General features: G+C 41.7%; 1 protein-coding gene across 6 annotated transcripts in view; it reads left to right on the top strand.

The window, feature by feature from the left end:
- The first annotated feature begins 1,736 nt into the window (after positions 1-1,736).
- LOC117537001 (ribonuclease inhibitor-like) overlaps positions 1,737-21,910 on the top strand; it is a 20,529-nt gene continuing 355 nt past the window's right edge. Inside the window, exons 1-6 of one of the 6 annotated variants that reach the window (XM_034202152.1) lie at positions 1,769-1,787; positions 14,428-14,451; positions 14,963-15,046; positions 15,772-15,818; positions 15,985-16,221; positions 16,684-17,625. In XM_034202152.1, coding sequence (XP_034058043.1) covers positions 14,994-15,046; positions 15,772-15,818; positions 15,985-16,221; positions 16,684-16,928 — 582 coding nt within the window. In that variant the 5' untranslated portion in view covers positions 1,769-1,787; positions 14,428-14,451; positions 14,963-14,993 and the 3' untranslated portion in view covers positions 16,929-17,625. Of the gene's footprint in view, positions 1,788-7,081; positions 8,110-14,312; positions 15,047-15,771; positions 15,819-15,984; positions 16,222-16,683; positions 18,415-18,559; positions 18,740-21,346; positions 21,521-21,615 lie in introns of those variants that run through there. The other 5 variants (XM_034202153.1, XM_034202151.1, XM_034202156.1 and 2 more) reach the window with 5 other exon arrangements.

The raw sequence follows: 21,910 nt of genomic DNA, 5'->3' as shown, positions 1-21,910 counted from the left end.
GTTACTCATATATGAATGTCTTTGTAACTTCAGTAAACCACTACCTCACTAATTTATTTCATTCATCACGGTTCAGTAAACTAAGTGATACATGAACCAGTTTAATCATTATAATAATGTAGGATTGCAACTCTTTGAAACTGTGGGTGGCTCTTAAAAGAGCCGTTGTGTTTGGGTGTGCTGGTCTCAGGTCAGTCTAAGCCCTCTCTCTGCGGATGCGGCGGGCCAGCTGGATGTCCTTGGGCATGATGGTGACCCTCTTTGCTTGGTTCATCTTACTGGGGGGCAGCTACATGGATGTCGGTGCAGTCCACAATCATTGTGCAGTTGAAGGCAGAATTAATTTATTATTGACTCCGAATGAAGCACAACTTCATGTCATACAATACATTGACTTTATTTGTAATTGTGTAAAAACATATGAGCATTGATTAGCAAGCAGGACCTGCAGGAACAGAGAATGGTGATGGATGGAGCTGGGAAGAGAGAAGAATAAAGAAAACAGATCAACTTTATTATCGGATATTAAAAATTATATTTCAAAACAAGTTGCCGCTCCTACAGTTTTCTAGTATGTAAAGATGATTTCACTTGACCTATGCAAAATATCACACTCAATACATGTGTGTCTCTGGGGGGTGCATTGTGCCTTTGATGTATATAAATAATATACCATAACCAAATACTATTACGTACAGTGGAAATCAGGTTGCCAGAGCAGGTCAGTGTGCATGTTCCTCAACGTCTCAGCAGTTACAGGTGAGGTAAAGAAAATAAAAGAGAAAAAGGTCAGTAACAACACTTTAAAGTAACAACACTTTGAATAATTATCTCTTCTAACAATTTTCTCTTTCTCTCAATAAGCACACAACGACTGTCTTTCCAACAAACAGATTGACTCACCCTCACTATCATCACAATGAAACACGTCCAGAAGAATGTCATGCAAAGCTCCCTGCCTGCCTTCGACTCTCCCTGAACTGCTTGCTTAGCACCCGGTGGAGGGCGCAGTAGGCTACTCTTCAAAAGTTTCACGAAATACTTACCATCATGTTTGGTTACTGTTTAACATTTTGGTTTACTTCATGTAATAAAATAATAACTTCATGGTAAGGCTACTACAAATGACAAGGCTAAGTAATGTAATGCTAACTAACGTGCTCGCTACTTGTCGCTACTAGCTAGGTAGCTAACTTGACTATGTTCCATGCACAACATGTATATTAACTATGATATTACCTGATATGTCTGATCCAGCGACTCCTGGTCCTTTCATCAGACGGGAAGCGATAGAACGAGCAAGTGGTATGATCACTTTTGTGATTACAACCTGGTACAAAGCACACAGGCATCTTGTAAAAGTGAACCAACCACTTGGAGCATTATCGCCTGTGACATCACTTACGCGACCCAGAATGGGATTTGGGATTTGTAGTCTTTCTCGTTGCGTATTTTTCACAGTCTTATATTTCAACAGTTTTACGACAAAATGTGACTTTTTTGACATGGAAATGATTGTTTAAGATTGACAAACATCATATGTGTAGTTCGTGGCACAATTCAAACGGGATCAAAAGATACGTTTTCTCTCTCCATTGAATTCAATGTATAATTTTTCGCTTCCGGGGTCCCATGGACCGGAAGTAGATGGGCGTGACTTCGCCTCTCTATAGACGCGAACAACAAACTAGACTTTTGAAACTAGAGGAAGATAAGGAGGACTTTTACAAAAAAGTAATGGAGATTGTTGTCCAGAAGGATAGCATGGACTTCATCTTCAAGTCAAGGTAAGACCACATTGGTAATGAAAATGGGATCTTACTAAGAAAGAACAATCCAATATTTAGATTGTGGGTATCCTTTTGTTGAACGGTCTGTTTAAAATGAATCGAAACATCAGACCAAAAAAGCTTTGAAAATAACAGAATATTTCGATTAAGGTCAGAATATAATATTTGTAAATCTGACTCTGAAAGAGTCAGTGCCTCACCAGCCATGAACCTCACCGCACGTCACTGGTAGTTTTCAAACCTTTGCATCCATTTCATCCAGCGAGGTCCGAGCCAAAGTCCGTTTCTGTGTCAATCGGTGGGAGAGAAGCGGTATTCACGGCCATTGCTGCTGCGATGCTTACTATGCACGTCATCACTGCTAGTATATCTATATGCTGTGTAGACAGCAGGGGGCGCAGTTATACAGAGAGTACCGGCCGAGCAGAAGAGTCTCTCCACACCTTCGTCTTTCCCGCTTGCTGGCTGTTCGCTCCTCCTCTCTGGGGGCTGCGGTGACGTAAGGGACTTCCCCCTCGGTCTTCTGTGTCCGATATTGCGTTAAACAGAGGATTTCGACATTTTACATTAATTGCTTACTTCCACATGCCTTTTCTCCTCCTTATCTATTTCATAACTTTATATGTAATACATGTTAACGGCGTCAATAGCCACTTTAATGATACTAATGGCCGGTAGTCCCGGATGTCGTCTTGAAGGATTTTCAGAATAAAAGCTTGGTATTAAGATTGTGCGAGAACTTCCGTTTTTTTTTCAGAATAAAATAGCATTTAAACTGACGGTATGTTTTAACAAAATTATGCCATAAAACATTGATTTTAATTTCTAACAGTCCCTCCTTACACACCTAAAAAGGTGTGTAAATAATACTGAAATCAATGAGTTCTTCATCTGAACTTTGCATAGTACATAACTCATATCAAAAACATACAATCAAAATGGAATGGTTCAATAACCTCAACTTTACAAAAATACAAAAAATACTTTGACTGTGTTCAAACATAAAAGTTTTCCCTTGTGCATAACTTATAGTGTTAACATTCAATATAATTCTTCAAAATAGCAGCAATGGCTTGGTATTAGAACTAGGGCCGGGACTTTAACGCGTTAATTAAGATTAATTAATTACACAAAAATTAACGTGTTAAAAAAATGAACGCATTTTAATCGCACTTATTTTTGCACCGCGGAACTTTTCTCACTGGATGAGTTTCAGGCGTACCGATTATACTGGAGCACCAACTAAGTTCATGACTTCAGACAACAACAAACCACAGTGAACAACAGTGGGAAATGTTGTTTTAAAAAACGGACGGATGGAAGCGTCGATAAGAGCACGGTTGTGTGCAAATTATGCAAAAAGGAATTCGCATATCATCGCAGCACATCAAGCCTCAAGTATCACCTCAATGCAAAACATATAGCAGCTAGCGTGGAAGCTAGCGTGAACGTTAGCCTCTTTTATCGCGTTCACACCAAAAAGAGCCGGTACTAAAATTAGTTCATGAGAACCTTTTTACCCCCACGAAAGTCCCTGCTAGAGAGCAGAGAGCTGCTAGAGAGCAGGGACTTTCGTACGGCTCTCTTGTGAGAAAAGAGCTATATTTCTGATTGGCTGGGCGGATTGCAAACCACGCCCCGTAAAACTCCCAAAAAGTTTTGTGAATTTTATTATCCTCGCATTAGCATTATTAGCATTAGCCCAGCGCAGAAACGCAGAGAGACTAATTTATGGCAACACAAAATAAAACATGGGAGCGGTGGAGATGAGGAGGTGTCGGCGTTCTGGCGATTTACTCGGAAGGCTGCTGGGACTCCCAGCAGCTTCTACTGAAGCCAGTCCCCAACTCCGGGGACTTTGGGCGGCAGTATACGCCGTGAAGTGGTTTGCGGCCTGCCAGTAAACCCAAAGCAGAAGAAGAAGAAGTGACGTCAGCGGCTTCATTTGCCTAATCCACCCCCAAATTCAAAGAGTTCTCATGAACCCTTGTGGGAAAAGTACTGCGGTGTGAATGTGCCTAATGGTATACTAAAATCCATGTGAAAAAAATTGCTTCTCACTGTTCTTAGGTCAAATATTTATATGTGATTAAAAATGCGATTAATTTCGATTAATTAATTACAAAGCCTCTAATTAATTAGATTAATTTTTTTAATCGAGTCCCGGCCCTAATTAGAACATTTCTTTCTCCCTCCTTTCACAGAAACCGTTCTCATACCACGCTCAGTGTTAAGGCCCCTTTGTACTTTCACAATTGGTTGCTGATTCAAAGGAAATGACCATATTTGGATCCGATGAGATTGTGCTGGAGAAACGGAGAATTCCAACGATATCTCTGATGGCATGGTGCAGACAGCAGTCACTGTACTTTATGTTACGCTAGAATGCTAACTTTTGGTGAATTTAGGAGATATCTACAGACGCAAATAGACAAACTATAGTAAAATAAACACTTAAATGTGTATTTTGTACGTTTTCCTTCCAAAAGCCTGAAATAAAACATGCTATGTGTTAAGCTCCGTAATTGCTTTTCAGAACTGAACCCACAATACAAACACGGACAGAAAACGAGTTTGCAGCAAAAGGTTTTATTTCCAATGGTGACAGGGGAAACTAACTGTGTTGATATATTCCAGGAAAGGGAATAAATCAGCGAGGGAATGGAGATCCTCAGCCGAGGCTCCGGAGTGAGCTGGGGATATCGCCAGGCAGACGAAAGGTGGCTTGAGCCTGAGTCCTTACGCTCCCGAGAGTGAGTTGGTTGGAGTAGGAGTTGTGTTTGTCCTACCAGACTGGAGTGTGGCGAGCAGGGGTTTCAGAGCCGAGGGGAGCGAGCAGGCTGGATCAGGTAGCGTGGAGAGCGGATGAATCCGACGAGGAAGTGGCTGGACGTGGCAAGCGGAGGAGGTGATGATAGATTCTGGACAGAGAGACAAACAGGTAAGATAAAAACTTATTCCGGAGTTGTGTCAGGCTAAGCTAGAAAGCAAATACGTTTTACCAGTGTAATCTTGACGACGAACTGGTGAAGACTGGATGAGGAGACCGGGTTAATAAACAGGTGTGGATGAGTAGATGATCAGGATGAATGAGAAGCAGCTGCGGAGATGAATTGGCGGGAATCAGAAGTAGGTCAGCCACGCCCAGCCCGGGAGACAAACACAGACAGACTGACAACAACAGACAACAAACAAAAAGGGAAGCAGAAGGAGGGAGTACTGCAAATCCTTACAGTACCCCCCCCTCAACGGGAGCCTACTGGCGACCAACAGGCCTGTCAGGATGGGCCCTGTGGAATTCCCTGACCATGACTGGGTCCATGATTCGAGAACGAGGAACCCAACAACGTTCCTCCAAGTTGTAGCCCTCCCAGTCCACTAAGTATTGTAGACCCCTACCCCATCGTCTAACATCCAGGAGACGCCGCACGGAGTAGGCTGGATGGTTATCGATGACACGGGGGGGAGGAGGGGGAACGGCCGGAGGGCACAGGTCGCTGATGAGAGCTGGCTTGATTTGAGAGACATGGAAAGTGGGATGGATTTTCATATTTCTGGGGAGCCTTAAACGGACAGCAGAGGGATTGATGAGTCGCACAATGGGGAAGGGACCAATAAACCGAGGGGACAGTTTCTTGGACTCGGTGAGGAGGGGGATGTTCTTGGCGGACAACCACACCGATTGGCCAAGGGCGTAAGGGGGAGCAACCTGTCAATGGCGATTGGCCGACTGTTGACTCCTGGCGGAAGCTTGGAGGAGAGCCAAGCGGGTGTCCTTCCAGATCTTGCGGCAACGTTGGACATGTTGCTGAACAGAAGGAACAGCCAACTCACTCTCCTCTTCGGGGAACAGGGGTGGCTGGTATCCCAGAGAGGCTTCAAAGGGTGAGAGTCCCGTGGCAGATGAGGTGAGGGAATTATGAGAGTATTCCACCCACGGTAGATGGGAGCTCCAGGTCCTCTGATTACTGTTGGCCACACAGCGGAGAGCAGATTCCAGGTCCTGATTTGCCCTCTCAGTTTGGCCGTTGGACTGGGGATGAAAGCCAGATGTTAGACTAATTGAAGCTCCAAGAGATTGACAAAAAGCCTTCCAAACCTGAGATGTGAATTGTGGACCACGGTCGGAGACAATGTCAGCTGGGATACCGTGTAGACGGAAAACATGCTGGGTTAGATGCTTGGAGGTCTCCAGGGCTGAAGGGAGCTTGGGTAGAGTAACAAAGTGTGCGCACTTAGAGAAGCGATCGACGACTGTCAGAATGGTTGTGTTCCCCTGAGAGGGAGGCAGACCGGTGACAAAGTCCAGGGCTATATGTGACCAGGGTCGACTAGGGATTGGAAGGGGTTGGAGCAGCCCAGCGGGTTTCTGATGGGAGGCCTTGTTCCTAGCACAGGTTGTGCAAGCTGACACAAACTCCCTTGTGTCTCTGTTGACTGTAGGCCACCAGAAGTGTCTTCGGAGGAGAGAAAGTGTTCGATTGGCACCGGGATGATTAGAGAAACGGGAACTGTGGACCCACTGCAGGACTTGGGAACGAACAGAGTCGGGAACAAACTGACGGTTAGGCGGACCTCTTCCTGGGTCGGGTTGTTCCAAAAGGGCCTCTTGAATGGAATTACTAATCTCCCAGGTGATGGCTCCCACAACACAACTCAGGGGGAGTATTGAGTCAGCAGAGGTTACTGGACTCACAGACGAGAACGATCTGGACAGAGCATCGGGCTTGGTATTCTTGGAACCAGGGCGATAGGTGAGGGAGAAGTTGAAGCGGCCGAAGAAGAGAGCCCACCTAGCTTGTCTGGAGTTCAGCCGCTTGGCTGACTGGATGTATTCCAAATTTTTATGGTCCTTCCAAACCAGAAATGGCTGCTCGCTGCCCTCGAGCCAGTGTCTCCACTCCTCCAAAGCCATCTTCACTGCCAGCAGTTCCTTGTTGCCCACATCATAGTTTCTCTCCGCAGGGGAGAGACGGCGAGAGAAAAAAGCACACGGGTGAAGCTTGTTGTTTGGCCCTGCTGTCTGAGACAGGACAGCGCCGACTCCGATGTCAGATGCGTCAACCTCAACAACAAATTGTCTGCTGGAGTCCGGCTGGATGAGGATGGGGGCAGAAGTGAACAGAGACTTGAGTCTGAGAAAGGCCTCAGTTAGCCTCAGAGGTCCAGGAGAACTTGACCTTGATGGAAGTGAGACTGGAGAGTGGAGCTGTGATCCTGCTGAAGTCTTTAATGAACCGGCGATAAAAATTGAGAAACCCAGGAAACCTCTGTAATTCCTTCCGCGTCATGGGGACTGGCCACTCGGAGACAGCAAGAATCTTTCCAGGATCCGCCTCCAGCCTGCCTTGTCTGATGATAAATCCAAGGAAGCTGACACGTTCCTGGTTAAACTCAGACTTCTCAGCCTTGACGTACAGCTTGTTCTCTAGCAGTCTCTGTAGAACCTGGCTGACGTGATTCTGGTGTTCCTCCAGGCTCTTGGAAAAGATCAAGATATCGTCGATGTAAACAAAAACAAACCGGTTGAGGAAATCCCGCAAAACATCATTCACCAGGGACTGAAAAACTGCTGGGGCATTTGAGAGTCCGAAGGGCATGACGAGGTACTCAAAGTGGCCAAGGGGAGTGTTAAAGGCGGTCTTCCACTCATCACCTTGGCGGATCCGAACCAAGTGGTAAGCGTTTCTGAGATCCAGCTTTGAGAAGATGGTGGCACCTTGGAGAGGCTCAAAAGCAGAGTTAATCAGGGGAAGTGGGTAACTGTTCTTCACAGTGATGTTATTCAATCTACAGAAGTCAATACAGGGACGTAGTGATTTATCCTTCTTGTCCACGAAGAAAAACCCCGCGCACCCAGAGGGGAGGAGTGGGACCAGTTAGTTCTGTTAAGCTCCGTAATTGCTTTTCAGAACTGAACCCACAATACAAACACGGACAGAAAACAGGAGTTTACAGCAAAAGGTTTTATTTCCAATGGTGACAGGGGAAACTAACTGTGTTGATATATTCCAGGAAAGGGAATAAATCAGCGAGGGAATGGAGATCCTCAGCCGAGGCTCCGGAGTGAGCTGGGGATATCGCCAGGCAGACGAAATGTGGCTTGAGCCTGAGTCCTTACGCTCCAGAGAGTGAGTTGGTTGGAGTAGGAGTTGTGTTTGTCCTACCAGACTGGAGTGTGGCGAGCAGGGGTTTCAGAGCCGAGGGGAGCGAGCAGGCTGGATCAGGTAGCGTGGAGAGCGGATGAATCCGACGAGGAAGTGGCTGGACGTGGCAAGCGGAGGAGGTGATGATAGATTCTGGACAGAGAGACAAACAGGTAAGACAAAAACTTATTCCGGAGTTGTGTCAGGCTAAGCTAGAAAGCAAATACGTTTTACCAGTGTAATCTTGACGACGAACTGGTGAAGACTGGATGAGGAGACCGGGTTAATAAACAGGTGTGGATGAGTAGATGATCAGGATGAATGAGAAGCAGCTGCGGAGAAGAATTGGCGGGAATCAGAAGTAGGTCAGCCACGCCCAGCCCGGGAGACAAACACAGACAGACTGACAACAACAGACAACAAACAAAAAGGGAAGCAGAAGGAGGGAGTACTGCAAATCCTTACACTATGGAATCAAAATAGCACAAAATCTCAAAATTGACCGGTACATGAAAAACTATGTTTTTGCCTGCCGTGTCTCGCCTTAAGGCACTTGTTTTTACAAAGTGTAAAAGAAACATACCATTTGAGATTAGCACACGATTTATAAAACACGAAATGTATTATAACAGAATAGTATAAAATAATAAAGAATAAAATAAACTATCTTGGAATAGTGTAAAGTAAATTGAAATGGATTCACTCCATTTTAGAATTTCAGTTTGTTCACTTCTTCACATGATTTCATCATTTAAAGCAGAGGTGCCCAGTACGTCGACAATGCTGGTAGATCGCGAGTCATTCATAAAAAATAAATCCAGCTCCGTTAAAATAGACAAAACAGGTTTTGATCCCTCCTCCCTTGGCCTCCCTGCCACTTAATTCAGGAGTTTACTTGATTGACAGAAAAAGCGACCTATCGCTTTCCAGTCTTTTAACCCAGAATGCAAAGCGATACAAAATCAGTCAAGTGCCGGGAAAACTCAAATTAAGTTAAAGAGACAAACAAGAGACAAACAACAAAATGAGTGCGGGACCGAGCAAAAAGCTAAAGACATACCACTTCCACACAGAATGGTAGGAAGAATATTTGTTTGTGATGTCACATTCAAAGGTTATTTGCCTTATTTGTAAAGCAAGCGTCGCTCTGCCAAAGAAATGTAACGTGGAGAGGCATTATCGGAGTGTTCACACGAGGATATGGGATCACATGCAAGATCTGCTTCCTTTGATATGAAATCTACAAACACATTGAATGGTGGGTAACCACCGTTTGCATGTCTGGCCTCCATTGCTTTTCGGTTCCAGCCGGATACCAACCAATCTGGCAGTTTCATCAATATGTGTTGACTCTCGTTGCAGTCATTCAGTACTTCTAATGTCTTAATGTGGGGCATTGCAGCCTCATAGCTCTTAAGGAAGTCTGCAAATTATCTTAGTTCCCAGCCATCTTTAGAGCTTATCTTTGGCCATCCATGTAGCTTGTCTCTGAAGGACTTCCCAATAATAAATGGGTCTCCGAAACGTTTTTCTAACAGCTGCCAGGCAGAGTCATATGCTGCTTCGGTGCCTAACAGGAAGAATCCTTCTACTGCTTTCTTTGCAGCACCTCCTATGTACTTTCTTAGGTAATACAGTTTTTCATTTTTTGGAATGTTTTTCCTGTCTATTAAAGTTTCAAAGGATAGTTGCCAGTCTTTGAATTTCAAAGGATCTCCTGTGAATAATGCAGGCTCTGGTGTTGGAAGGTGATTTGCACTTATTGCTTCTGCTAGTATTTGAACCAAGTCAGCACTATTCTGCATCTGAGCTAAGGGCATTGAGGTTGGTAGAGCTTGTGGTACTTGCTGTGGACTGTGGAGACTATAAGCTTGACTTGTAGGTTGTAGAGGTTGAGGTATGAACGGAGGACTTGAAGCATTGATGACTTGTGCTGTTACTGGCTGAGACTGATAAACGAATGGTGGAGTTGTGGAGTACAGAGCTTGGGTTTCTCTAGCTGGTTCAACATCATATAGTGAGTCGATTGCTTCACAATTTTCTTCTATTCGATTGTACACCTTGACTCGAGCTCTTGCGGCTTTCATCTTTTTAACCTCTTCTAGGCGTTCAAGCTTTCTGCACTTTTCTTGCATTGCCTGTTGGCTGGCTTGCTTTTCAAACTCAAATTGTGCCTGTATCTGTTTTTTTATCTTCAGTCTCCAGCCTTTGAAGTTCTGTTGCTTCCTTTTCTTGTTCACCTAAAACTGCTAGGACTTCCTGAGATGCAGCAGCTTCAGCTGCAGCTTCAAATCTTTTGACTGAGAGAAGACTAGAATGAGCGGAGCTACATTTCGATCGACAAGACAGTGGAGATAATGAAGAGTCAGTTGAGTTTAGAACAGATCCAACATCGGGCCAAGATTCTTCCTTTAAGTCTGCTGTATTCTCTTCAAGCTGTCTCTCTGCCTTTCGAATAATGAATCCTGAAAGTGATATGCATGTATCAACTCTGCATCGCAGGTTTTTTCAGGAGTATGTATAAGACGTAACTCTTCATAGTCATACACGGCTTTTACATTTGAGCAAGTGCTTTTTATATTTGCAATAAGCTCTCTCAATTCATCCTTGGAGGTGTCATCATTCAGTATTTATTTGCCTATTCTCACATGGTACCTCCATTTCTCATAGATGATTCTGTAGTGACGTTGTACACTTTTCAACTTGTAGGCATACATGTGGTAATCAGTGAGGTTATCAAATGTATGCACTCCTTAACAAGTTTAACTTGACCTCAGCTTTACAACAAAATAACAAGAATTAGATTTAGCTTGGTATTAATAACCCTTAAATGCAGTGAAATATGCTTAGAAATGCATTACATCACTTGTACTTTACAAAAGGAAAATGTTTTTGTCATCAGTGGAATGACCCTTTAAAACTCAAGTAAATTGTCCTTTTAAAGTTTAATATCTTTCATAAAATGTGAAAATGTCCTTCTTTTTTAATTTGAACTTATAAATAATATCTTCTTTCTTATTATGAACTTATAACTACTTCTTTACTTTCTTATATGATTAATTTGTGTCTTTAAACCCTTTGACATGTAACATTCATGAACACCAACACATTAGCTTCATCACCAGCATATAGGCTTAGCATAGACGATAGACCCGAGTCCTTATTTGCAATTTCCAGATGAACCACTTCTCACACCACCTTTAACTTCAAGGATGTGGTAGAGCACTTCCTGGCTTTATCCTGAAATGTTGCGACTTTGACACAGTCAAATTACCAGAGGTGTGGACTCGAGTCACATGACTTGGACACGAGTCAGACTCGAGTCACCAATTTGATGACTTTGGACTCCACAAAATCACAAAACACTTGCGACTCGACTTGGACTTGAACAACAATGACTCGGGACTTGACTTGGACTTGAGCCTTCTGACTTGAGGTGACTTGATCATTTAATTCAGAGGTCTCCAACACGCCGATCGCGAGATGCATCTCGAAGAGCAGACTCCCGTCGGGGAGAGCAGAATCTTCAGCCGCACCTACTCTTGCTGAGAATCCATCCAGGCAGGGGCGGGGCTTTATTTAGCTGAGCCACCATGCGGCCAATAATATACAAGGACACACTAGGATCATACCATTATGTGAAAGAAGGGTGGGGGGCAGACGCTCCAAAGACAGCAGGTGTAGTGGTACAGGCCAGCTACACAGAGCCACAGGGAGACGGGGAGCCGGATTGAAATACAAGCGCGTCGGAACAAGTCAAGAAATTAGCGAAAACCGAAAAAAGAAGCAGCATCTGGCTGCATTTCAATGATATTGGAGAAAGCAAAGCTGAGTGCAGGATTTGTAAAATGAAAATAACCTTCAGAGATTTTAGTAACCACTCAGGATTTATTGTCAGAGGTGGGAGAAGTTCAGATCTTGTACTTGAGTAAAGTACCAGAGTATAGGAATACTCAGTTACAATAAAAAGTCCTGCATTGCAAGCACCACATATTTCACACACTATAAAAGAACGTCCGCATATTTTCTCCATCATTTAAATCTCACTGTTATTTAGAACATTAGTAACTTGTGACTGGATATCATCTGTGCAATGTCGCCACAATCTGCTGGAGAATTTTGTTCATAGAGTTTGTACGTAGACAGCTGTCCTCGTGGGTTAGTAGCCTGTTTCTACTGTAATCATTTTCAATAATTGTGCTCAGGTCACCGGTTGGTTGTCCATAGTCTTAACAGGGGGTGTTTCTGGTACAGACTAAAATATGGATCCAGTGTATTTGGAGATTCCCCTAATTTGTAAATCCCTATCACTTACATATCCCGATCACTTAAACTCATCTCATCATTTCATACAAAAACTGCATAGGGGGGGTGAATCATCTTGATGATAACCCCCTCACCTTTGGGAACGAGTATTTCTAACTCCTCTTGTTGCTCAGCTGATCTTTTGGCTCTGGGGATAAGTGAAAGTCTCTTGAAACACAGCTGGAGTTTTGTTAGTGATGTGGGCATTTTCTATGAGTGAACTAATGGATCCATGTCTTTCATGATATTGTACTCCCCATCCAACCAGAAAGGTGCCAAATGTAATGAACCTAATCAACAATGCTATTCTGACTCTTATCCCTAGGGGACCCCACAATTGCTTTGGCTTTGTTCTTGACATAATCTCTATTTTATCCATGGTTGTGTCAGTTATAGAATTTAAATAATGAGTACAAAAATAACGTACACAAAAATAGAAACACAAATGTGGACTCTTTTCAGGTGTAAAACAAAAAGTAAGTTTTCACTTTAGTGTACAATCTATATAAATCTGAAGACAATTCGTCTTTTGAGCTGTTTCTATCTTAATCTTATTTCTATTTATTGTTTTGTTCCAGCTCTGCCAAATCAGTCCTAACTTCCAATAATTTTCTGGAAGTTGCCAGTGAAGGGTGACAATGTGTGAGGTGGTGTCAATTTGCTCCTTTTTCTTTACCTTTAAACCGGAGCGCGTGTGAAGTTCGTTACAACTTGTCACGGTTCCGACCACCGGGGATCAGCCCACTGTCTTTTGTGAACTTTCACCCTCACCCAATCACCTGGCCGAACAGGAGTCTCTTCTGGTGTCTCGTTTGGTATCTCTGTAGTTTTCCTAGCCTGTGTAGACAAAACTTGGATAATATTACTCAGAGTTCTGACATAATCATCCACTTCTATTTGTCTAATATCTAAAACTGGACCACTCCCTCCTTGGAGGAGGCCCAAGCTTTGGCATACCTTTCGCCCCCCAAAATGTCTGTACACGTCCCTGTCTGTTGCTGTTGTGCTTCTGCCGTTGGTCGGACACCGTTTACTATTAAGCTGTGAAGGAAGGAGAGGGAGTCCAACTGTATTGCGGGTCATTAGATCCCATTGTAGGCAGCTGCTCCTAGCATCAACAATAGTCTGTGTGTGTGTGTGTGTGTGTGTGTGTGTGTGTGTGTGTGTGTGTGTGTGTGTGTGTATGTGTGTCCCTTCAACCTGCAGGACCAATTGGGTAGAAACAGCAAAGTGATGGGCCTCCTATGACCACTTAAAAATACAAAACCACAATCACATTGATACACACATAGGGCACACACATTGGCCTAATTAAAGCTGACAGAAGAGCAGAAAGGGCTTATGCAAAGATTGGCAGGAAAAAAGGGGGAGGGGACTTGGCGCAGAGAAGCAAGATAAAAAATGCTGAGGTGGAGGGTGATGAGAGAGCAAATGCGTTCTTTAAAGTTTCATGTAAAGTGAAGTGTTGGCAGAATGGTGACCTGCTTCTTGAGCCATTTCCCTCCTGTACAAATTGATGATACTTATATGTTCTTGAAAACACTTGTCATATTAATCTTGTGGGCTTTAACATTTCAGTTTGGACCTTTTAAAGTCTTGAAAAGTTGCTGCTTCATAATCATTGTACATCTCAGATTGGTCAAAAGGAGGGTCAATTTACAAGGTTTGATTTACAAATGTGCCCGTGATAAAAATGTTTATGGCTAATATGTGGTTACATTTATCAAATATTGGTAATACATGTCATTATATGCTCTCTGTCTATTGGTTATTGTAAAGTGACAATATTATGCAGGGGAAGGACTTACTATTATTCCAGAGAAAGATTCATCAGCTTAACTTAACAATTCCCAACATGTTGGAGTTCCTGAGAATTCTCAGTTCTTCTTTTCCACTCCCTCTTTACACCACACACACACACACACACACACACACACACACACACACACCACACACACACACACACACACACACACACACACACACACACACACACACACACACACACACACACACACACACACACACACACACACACACACACACACACACACACACACACACACACACACACACGCACACACGCACACACACACACAGGTCCGCCCATACAGTTGGTGTATGTTTCTGATACAAATTGCCTTGCCAAAAATCTTCATGAGTTACAACTGATTTATTCCCTGCAGCAGGTTTCCAAAGGACCACAACAGGTAAGTGAATATCTAATATTGTTTTTTTGTTAAATCGATAGGATCAAAAGTGGTGAAGAGGAAAATACAGACATACCTAATTTAAAAAAAGAATGTTAACGAGAACATGTGCTTGTTAACAAGTTGAACTCAATTCTTACAGATCCTGTTAAATTTAAACATTTGTACTTTTACTTTTAAAGGCAGTAAAACTACAGTCTGTATATCTGTGTGTGGAACCATATATTTCTTTCTAATCTGATCAACCTCACACTTGAGGTGTAAGGCTAAGGATCATAGGAAGTGTTGCGTTGAGTTTGAAAATGTTTGGATGAGCGGTTCTCGAGAAGCTGCAAGCAGAATTACCTGAGCCTAAGCATTCTGCCTCAGGGTCACTGTGCATGAGCCACTAGAATCTGATAACTAAAAAGTGAATGTGTGTGTTGTGAGGACAGAAATGTACAGTATGTTGTTGTGCTTGGTATTTGCCCAAAGAAAATGTATTGATATTCAAATGATTTCCAAATGACAGATACACTGAGTTGAAACTGTGAAACAAAATCATGGGAAGCAAGGTTTCCACTACCAAGAAGAAGCAACAAAAGACAAAGGAAAGGTGAGACTCAGATTAGGCCCTTTCACACCAAGTACTTTTCCCAGGAATAGTTCCCGGAACTTTTCCCCGGAACTTTTATTTCCTGTAACTATCTAGTAAATCGCGTTCACACCGGAATAAGTCCCTGAGGGAGCCGCTGACGTCACTTCTTCTTTTTCTGCTTTGGGTTTACTGGCAGGCCGCAAACAACTTCACGACGTATACTGCCACCCGAAGTCCCCGGCCGGAAGTCCCCGGAGTTGGGGACTGGCTTCAGTAGAAGCTGCTGGGACTCCCAGCTTCAACTCCACCGCTCCCATGTTTTATTTTGTGTTGCCATAAGTTAGTCTCTATGCTAATGCTAATAATGCTAATGCGAGCAAATAAAATGGCGGCTTCACAAAAACTTTTCTGAGTTTTACGGGGCGTGGTTTGCAATTCGCCCAGCCAATCAGAAATTGGAACCTTTTCCTCCCCAGGAAAGTCCCTGCTCCCTAGCAGGGACTAAAAAGGGGTGAAAAGGTTCGCAAAAAAAGTTCTAGTTAGTTCCAGATCTTTTTGGTGTGAACGCAAAATCCCAGGAACTATCGGAACTATTCCTGGGAAAAGTACTCCGGTGTGAAAGCGCCTATTGACACTAAAACTGTATTAAAAAACTGCATTTAAATCTGCATATTGATAATCATAGTAACTTATACCTTTCAATTATAAGCTTTGTTAACTCTGTTGTTTTTGTCATTTGTCAGATCTGGGATTTTAAGAAGTTTTAGTTCTTCTGTGAGGAAGAACACAGGTGAGTTCAAATCAATAGCTTGAGGGGCAAAGCTTGATTTCCATTGGTAATCAGAAAATGCCAAACAATGTGCATGCTCATTTTTTTCTGCTGCATGCTTGCAACAGGTAACCGTGATGCAAATATGAATTAACGTGATATAATGTGTTTGTCATCCTTTTAAAAGAGGCTGAGTGGGTGGACAACAACAGGTCTAAGCTCATTCAGAATGTCGTCCTTGTGATGCCAATTGCTGATGAGTTGCTTCAGCGGAATGTCATACGAAGTGAGATGTATGCCAACATTGAGACTTGCCGAACCAGCCACGAGCAGATGAGGGGTCTCTACAAAGCCCTCACTACTGTAAAAGCCAAATGTGCCTTCTATAAAATCCTCAAGGAAAACCAGCCAGAGCTATGTGACAGTAAGTAAAGACGTTTCATTAGTTGTCTATAAAATTATGATCATGTCTAAGTGAGTTATCTAAATAATTATGAGTTTAAAAACTATAATGGTTAGCGTGGTAATCAAGAGAATTGTGAAAACATTTCCAGTCTTTTAAATGAAACAGCTTTGTGATAAAACAACATCAAATGAACTATACAGTTTAAAATGGCTGTGCTCAATATACTGCCTTGAATAGGCTTTGACTTCAAGTTTCAAAGGCTTCATAATATTCACAGTATAGCTACAGTGTAGATAGGGCAATGCAAATCTTAAGTGCCAAGCTCCTCCAACGATGCAACATACGTCATTAATTACCAATGTGAAAGTAATGCAGACGAAGTAAACTATATACATGTCAAAAATAATAATACAATAAGAAAAATGATGCAGAGAATGTTGCAAGTGAAGTAATTGTAATCACTTTATTGTTTCATTGCAGTAGAGGAAGCCACCGAAAAGCCCAAAGCATTTGGGAGGAAACAGAACAAAGATGATTTGGAAGGCCCTGATAAAGGTGGCAGGGTTACACGGTCATTGGACAAACCAAACGTCTTCAAGAAGAAGGAGAACATATCAAGCGAACACTTGGAAAGGGTGAAGAGTTTATCAGCTCAGGGGGAGAGTAAAATTAATTTCAATGGCATTTTTAGTTGCGGGAGAGGGGGACACAGGAATTCTCTTTAGCAAGAAAGGAGGATGGTTGGTTCTGGACAGTTTCTAAAGTGGCATTGTGTATAGGCTAAGTCTAAGGTGCAGGGTCTCCCAAACAACATCTCTGTGTAGTCTTTCTGCTGTTGAGAGCACAAGTCATCCTACTGCTTCATTTTCAGTATTGGGTCCCCCAGGGATTTATTTTAGGACCACTTCTCTTTATACTGTACATAAATGATTTTGTAAATTCCTCTAATGTTCAACACAAAGTCTTATTTGCTGTTGGTACACACATATTTGTTTCTCATAAGAAATGTAAATCTGCAAAATAGTCTCCATGAGGAACTTACAAAGGTTACCACATTGCTTAAAGCAATAATACACTATATTACATGCACTAACGCTGACTGAATGTAATATCTTTCCCTGTTTTAATTATAATACCTCTACATAGCTCTTGCTAGGGACTTCAAAACAAGTGATCGTACTCTTAAATGCATTTATTTTTCATGTCATATTTCTGTTTTTGTATTTTACCTGTAATGTTTTGACTGGCTTTCGGGCTTTAGTGTGATTTTCTAAGATCCTATATATCTAGTGTTTGGGCCCCTATTCTCAAACTTCCTCTAGCTTATCGGGTGTCCCATTTCACATATCTCAATGATGTCCTATGATTGTCTTTGTATTTTAACTGTTTGTGAATAAAATGAATTGAATTTTGCCCACCATCTCATTGACTATAAGGTAATAATTGTAAATCTTGACTAATTTACTGACATGATTTGGAAATATATGGCATTGACAAAGCTGCTTTTTCACCTATTGTCTCTACATTTCGACATCAGTGTGGACCACTTGATAAATGCTGATTTGACCTGAAGCTACTGAGAAAGTGTAGAGTATTATTTATTTATTGTTGAAATGCTAAAGATGTGACAATGCAATTAGCTTGCAGGGTCTAAAAATATCTTTCTAATCTAGATATCATGTTAACAGTTAAATGGATGGTTCTTATCTACATGTCACTGTGTTGCTAGCAATATTGTATAATATCAAAGTTAGTTTTTACTCAGTTAAACTGATCATTTGGTCTGTTTTAGGATACATTATCATTAAGAATGAGCATCTGTAATCTGGCAGAATTATGTATTTGTTCTATGAAGATATATCCATTTTAGGAATACATGATCTGCTCAAACAGCTAATCCAGAAAAAAGTTGTCTTTGATTCGAAACTCTACTTTTATGTCAAATTGTTTTAGATCACAAGTCAAATTGGCAAAGTGGAATTATCTATTTATTTATTTGTTAAATTAATGTAATGTTTTTCACCTGTGTACCAAAAGACTGAACAGAAATCAGGGGATTGCAAACATCTTTAAGGAGTTTGTTGCTGTGCTTGCATCCAAGCCATGCTCCTTACGAGAGCTGGAACTGAGTTACACCAGTTTAAAAGACTCAGAAATGGAGATCCTCTCTACTGGGCTGATGAGCACAAACTGTAACCTGGAGGTGTTGAAGTAAGGAAGTATGTTAATAAGCCCAATAATGTCTGAGAAAGTCAACTTCAACTAATTTTACATCGAAACAACTAAATTGTGAACATATTAGGTAACATATTATTATGTTAAGCAATTAAACAATATGTATACATTTGTCTTTCAGTCTCAGTCACAACAGACTCACTGAGAAAGGTTGTAAGATGTTGACCTCAGCACTCAGCTCCAAATCTTCCCGCCTGACAAAACTAGACCTGAGCTACAATGACCTGCGGCTGCGCGACTCAGGAGTGATGGCGCTCTGTTCTGCACTCACAAAACTACAATGTGGTTTGAAAACACTAAGGTAGTGTAATGTCTCAATTCTATTAGAAATGTATTCATCAAGACGTAATGCTTAGTTCTTGAGTATTTCTAGCCAAACAGCGTATGCAACGCTAACTTAGTAGCTAGGTGTCTAATGCTAATAAGCTGCTAAATTAATTATAAAAGACTTACAGGGCTTTACTACAGCGTAGTCCAGTTTGTTTAGGTATGTTCAGTAGCAAAGAACTGTCTTGCTTGCTAGTTAAGTTAGCCAAACTTTAAAGCTAACCTATAACCTAATATGCTTCCTTGTGGAACACCACAGCTCACTGGGAGGGGGGGGGACAGAGTACCGTTTACCTCCACCATCTGTTCTCTCCCCTCCAGGTAGGATTGCATCCAGCTCACCGATAGTTTATCAAAACCAATTGCTTTTAGCTTGTCAATCAGAATGGGGTGATTGACAGTGTCGAAAGCCTTGTGTAGGTCCAGCATCACCATGCCGCAGTACTTGCCCTCGTCCACCTCTTGTTTGATGTGGTCGCTCAAATAAAGAAGGCATGTGTCAGTGGAGTGGGATGTTCTAAAGCCAGATTGAAATTCATAGATTAGTTTCTTTTCCGCGAGGTACTTTTCGACCTGTTCATATACTATTTTTTCCATGACTTTCGAGATGGAGGTAAGTATAGAAACAGGGCGGTAGTTGCCTGGGTCCAATTTGCTGCCCTTTTTGTGCAGGGGGGTTACTCTTGCAATTTTGAAGTCTTTGGGTACTTTTCCCTGTTTTATGGAGAGGTTAATTATGTGAGCTATGACTGGTGAGATGGCGGTTGCTGTGTCTCTGAGGAATTTGGAGGGGATATTGTCGTGGCCAGTGGCCTTGTTAGGTTGGAGGGCGCTCAGTTTAATGAGTACCTCTGCTGTTGTTACCCTTGCTAGACTGAAATCATCTTTGCGTACCCCTAGGTTTTTGTAGTAGGTCATGATGTGATCTACTCCAAAAAGCCCTGCCAGGGACGCTGCTATCGATATTATTTCTGTTATGTTGTGTAACTGTTTAATGGTGTTATCTTTATTGCTACCCCCTTCCCCGTCAATGTATAGTGTTGCTCCACAGTGCAAACGTATTAGTTTAACAAAATCCGCATCTAAAATGGTGGCATAGAAATGTTATTTTCCCCTGTGCAATTCCAGTCTCACATCTCACATCACATCGTCATAAACAAATACCGGAACAGACCGAAAACACTTTATTCCGAGTGTTCTTGCTTTTCTCTTTGAAAGTCATCACATAACGGCATTGTAATACACGGTTCGGCTGCATTAAATATTACATATATGCCGTAGTTCTCTATTTATAGAGCCTTGATGAGAAGACTTCTAGACAAACATGAGGAACTGCCGCCAACACTGGAAACGTGACGTGGATCATAAATATATCAGTAATTAAACAACATCTTACATTTCTTTTCACACAATACATCTCCTTGCAGTATCAACACTAATTCGGCTGACTTTTATATTTGATCCAATTGGTAGATAGTCTGTATTTACACCATAAACGTGCACACCTGATATAAAGGGACACCTAGTGGTTAAAGCATGTTATTGAATTTCATTATTTTTATTATTAGATATTAATAGAATCCCTATAAAGTATGTTCATTACTCGTTATTCTCTACTAATAGTTAATTAAAGACTGTATATAATGACTTTTTTGCACATCCCTTTCAATATTTCAAGATTTTCTAAGGTTTATTGACATATTCACAAACGGTGTAGTTATGCAATGAATGTAAAACTTTGTGTATACCTCCATTAATGTTAACTATGTTGAAGCACTTATTTTAACTGATATTATACATATGTATTATACTCTTATAAGATGTATGTAGATAGTATAAGAAATGTGCAGAATATGACAATTTAATGGTGGAGGTACACAAATATTGAAAGATGTCTTGTAATGCACTGTTGAGGAACCTGCGACCCAAGTTTTTCATCTCCGGCCTTGTCAGGTATTGAACAATCAATAAATAAAGAACACAGAATTATTCAATATAAAACACAGAATTTGTGTGATTATACTAAAGCAGGAGCTCAAAAAACGTCAATATACATTTTTCTAAAAACGTTTTAGATGATGAATTGATTATGTTTTGTTTGTGGCCTGAATAATAGATGATGAATTCAAAATCTTTGTTCTTTAAATGTTGTTTTTAATTCATTGTTGTAATTTTTCATTGCATCTTTTTTCACATGTTTTCATGTTATTTTTTTGTTGTTGCATAAATGATCGATTAGAGTGTCAATTAATGCCAGTATCAATAAGCAGTATCTGTATCGCTAAAGTCCTAAGGATAGCTATCCCCAAATATGAGTTGAGTAAAATACATGTACAGTATTGTGTGTAATGTTAGTGTTGAATAAAAATGTACTTCTAAAAATGTTTTTGGCATGTTAAGGATACAACAGTTTTGCCTATTCTTCTTCTGCATCTTACAAGTGTCAACTTGTGTGATGCATGATGCTACATGTCAAAAGCTTTAAAGGGAACACCTTATACATTCATATAAAATGGGGTTTGTGTCTTGTTAACAAGGGAAAATTGCTGCTGATATGTCATTGTTGTTTTGATTTCTATAGGCTGTCATTTTGTAAAGTGACAGTAGATGGATGTGTCGCCATGGCCTCAGCTTTGAGGTCTGAACACTGCGGCCTCAGGGAGTTGGACCTGAAGTTTAATCACCTGGCAGATAAAGGAGTCACGTTGCTGACTGACATACAGAGGGATGCTTGCTGCAGTCTAGAGAAACTCAAGTAAGCTCAAACTGGCAGTTCAGTCACTTCTATCATTATTCCAGGATTCATTTGCAGGCTTGAAGTTTATTTAAAATCCATGTATTTCCCATCAGTGTGGACCAAAATGAGGAATGCTGGTTCGACCTGAAGCTACTGAGACAGTGTAAGTGTTATTGAACACGTCATTTATTTTTTATGAAAATGCTAAAGATATGACATTGCAATGTGTCCGGCAGTGGCTCAGTCAGTAGGGGCTTGGACTGGGAGCTGTAGGGTCGCAAGTTCAAGTTTAAGTCCCTGAACAGACTTAAAGTATGGAGTGTGGACTGCTACTTAGAGAGGTCCCAGTTCACCTCCTGCCCTGTCGTGGTGCCCTTGAGCAAGGCACCGGACAACCCCCCCACTCCC

This window comes from Gymnodraco acuticeps, unplaced genomic scaffold (assembly GCF_902827175.1).
Source record: "Gymnodraco acuticeps unplaced genomic scaffold, fGymAcu1.1, whole genome shotgun sequence".
NCBI lineage: Eukaryota > Metazoa > Chordata > Actinopteri > Perciformes > Bathydraconidae > Gymnodraco > Gymnodraco acuticeps.
Note: the sequence above shows the minus strand (reverse complement) of the source record. Positions and strands in the feature narration are given on the sequence as shown.